The 2,150-nt window shown below is 51.6% G+C and overlaps 1 protein-coding gene across 1 annotated transcript; it reads left to right on the plus strand.

Annotated features, from left to right (window-relative positions):
• The first annotated feature begins 290 nt into the window (after window positions 1-290).
• On the plus strand, window positions 291-1,358 carry HOXD12 (homeobox D12). The gene is made up of 2 exons (XM_074911427.1): window positions 291-852; window positions 1,120-1,358. Exons 1-2 carry the CDS (start codon window positions 291-293, stop codon window positions 1,356-1,358), a joined length of 801 nt encoding a protein of 266 aa, XP_074767528.1.
• The last annotated feature ends 792 nt before the right edge of the window (window positions 1,359-2,150 follow it).

Genomic DNA, 2,150 nt, shown 5'->3' on the forward strand with positions numbered 1-2,150 from the left:
CCGGCCACTTTTATGGAAGCGGAGACCATGTTTTCCCCTCCCCCTTGCAAGCTTGGTATTTTCATATTTCAAGTGCTATCATAAGACTTTTAAAAAGGGGGGGGGGGGAGAAGAAAAAAAAAAGAAAGAAAAAGGGGGGGACTCTGTGGCTCGGTGGCTGGAGGCGGTGCTGAAATTACCGGCTTTGAAGAACCTGTCTGCAAAGTTTCGTCCAATCGTTTCAGGCTTTCCGCTTATTCCCTGTTGTAACTAAATACTGCTGTAAGAACAGCTGAAGTCCTTTGTTGGAAATGTGTGATCGCAGTCTCTACAGATCTGGCTACGTTGGTTCTCTCCTGAATTTGCAATCTCCAGATTCCTTTTATTTTCCTAATTTGCGGGCTAATGGCAGTCAATTGGCGGCTCTGCCCACCATTTCCTACCCCCGGAGCTCGATCCCCTGGACTTGCTCAAGTTCGTGCGCAGCCCAGCCGCAGAGCCACGCGTTCGGCGGCGCGGCGCAGCCGTACCTCCCCGGCTCCGTTCCAATCAACATCAGCTCCAACGGCAACAAAGAGTGCCTGGAAGACAACAATAAATATTACGCCCACGATGCGAGCTCCAAACAAGAGGAGAGATGCAGGCAGAGGCAATCTTTCGCAAATGACCCAACTGTTACTCACGCAGCCAACTTAAAGCCCGTAAAGTATGACCACTCGAGCCTGCAGAGAAGTTTGCATGGCTCGGCTGCTCTTTTTGAAGTGAATTCCTGCACTTCCAGCTTAAAGGAGGACATCAAGAATTCCGTCAACTTGAACCTGACAGTTCAGCCCGCAGCAGTCCAGTCATGCCTCAGACCTTCAGTGCAGGATGGTATGCCTTAAATATCTCGCTTTAGTTAGAGGCGACCTAGCGATACGTGCTTTCTAAAAGATGCCTGTAATTGCTTTGTAACCCCCCTGTAACCCATTCGGAGCGATAACCGCTTACTCCGACTCGGAGGTAGATAGAAATTGTGCTGTCAGATGTGCTGTGCCCGATTTGCCGACATAGTTTAGCCCTGTTATCTTGCGGGTTTTTTTGCATATTCTCTTTAATACCCAGACCTGATCCACTAAATTATCGACGTGTTTGTTGTAGGTTTGCCTTGGTGCCCCACCCAGGGGAGATCAAGAAAGAAACGGAAACCTTACACAAAACAACAAATTGCTGAATTGGAAAACGAGTTTCTCCTCAATGAGTTTATTAACCGACAGAAGAGGAAAGAACTATCAAACAGACTCAATTTAAGCGATCAGCAAGTTAAAATCTGGTTTCAGAACCGGCGGATGAAAAAGAAAAGAGTAGTAATGCGAGAGCAGGCACTTTCTATGTACTAGAGCAGAGTCCGCCCGTTCCTGCATGAACTTGTGCCCGGAGTGTTCACCCCTAGAGTAGAGCGTATTCGCTAGTGTGTGTTTTTACCGTTTAAACCAAGTTCTCGAAACGTGTAGGATCCCTGCGTAAATTGGCAAACGCTGAGATCTTAGCCAAAATGAAGAAGACAAGCCGGACCAGCATGGAAACCTGTATTATCAGCTTTTTACCTTTCTTTCTCCATTTATATAGATTTTCTCCCGCTTCTTACCCCCCTCTTTGCCCGGAGAATGAGCGGTGCTAAACTAAAATCGATTTCTTTTATCTGTATGTAAACACCATTTTGCAGCAAAATAAAGGAATAACGCCTAGTAAAGACGTCAGCTCTGTGAGTCCCGGCCTCTCCCTTCATCTGCTGCCCTGCACGCCAGGGCGAGCCTGCGGCGCCGGCTTGTTTTGTGGTTTGGAGTAACCTGCTCGAGCAGCGACGGGGGAAAGTGGTTAACAAATAAACCTTTTTCTTTCTTCTTTTTTTTTCCCCTTCCAACCCCCCCCCGCTCGGAGCTGCAGATCTAGCCGCAGCCCAGCGGAGAGGGCACGTGACACCCGCGCAAGGCCCGCGCGTAACCTGCGCGCCGGCTCCGCGGCGGCGGCCGGTCCTGCCGCTCCGCTTGCAGCCGCCCGCCCCGACGGCGGGGGCACGGGCGGAGGGGAGCCCCGTGTGCCCGCCGGTGGGGGCCGCCGCCCCCGAGGCGCAGGCTGCGCTGCTCCCCGGGCCCAGAGGCGAGGGTCCCCCCTCGAGAAGAAGCGCCCCT

The sequence above is a fragment of the Athene noctua genome, chromosome 7, assembly GCF_965140245.1.
Source record: "Athene noctua chromosome 7, bAthNoc1.hap1.1, whole genome shotgun sequence".
Classification (NCBI taxonomy): domain Eukaryota; kingdom Metazoa; phylum Chordata; class Aves; order Strigiformes; family Strigidae; genus Athene; species Athene noctua.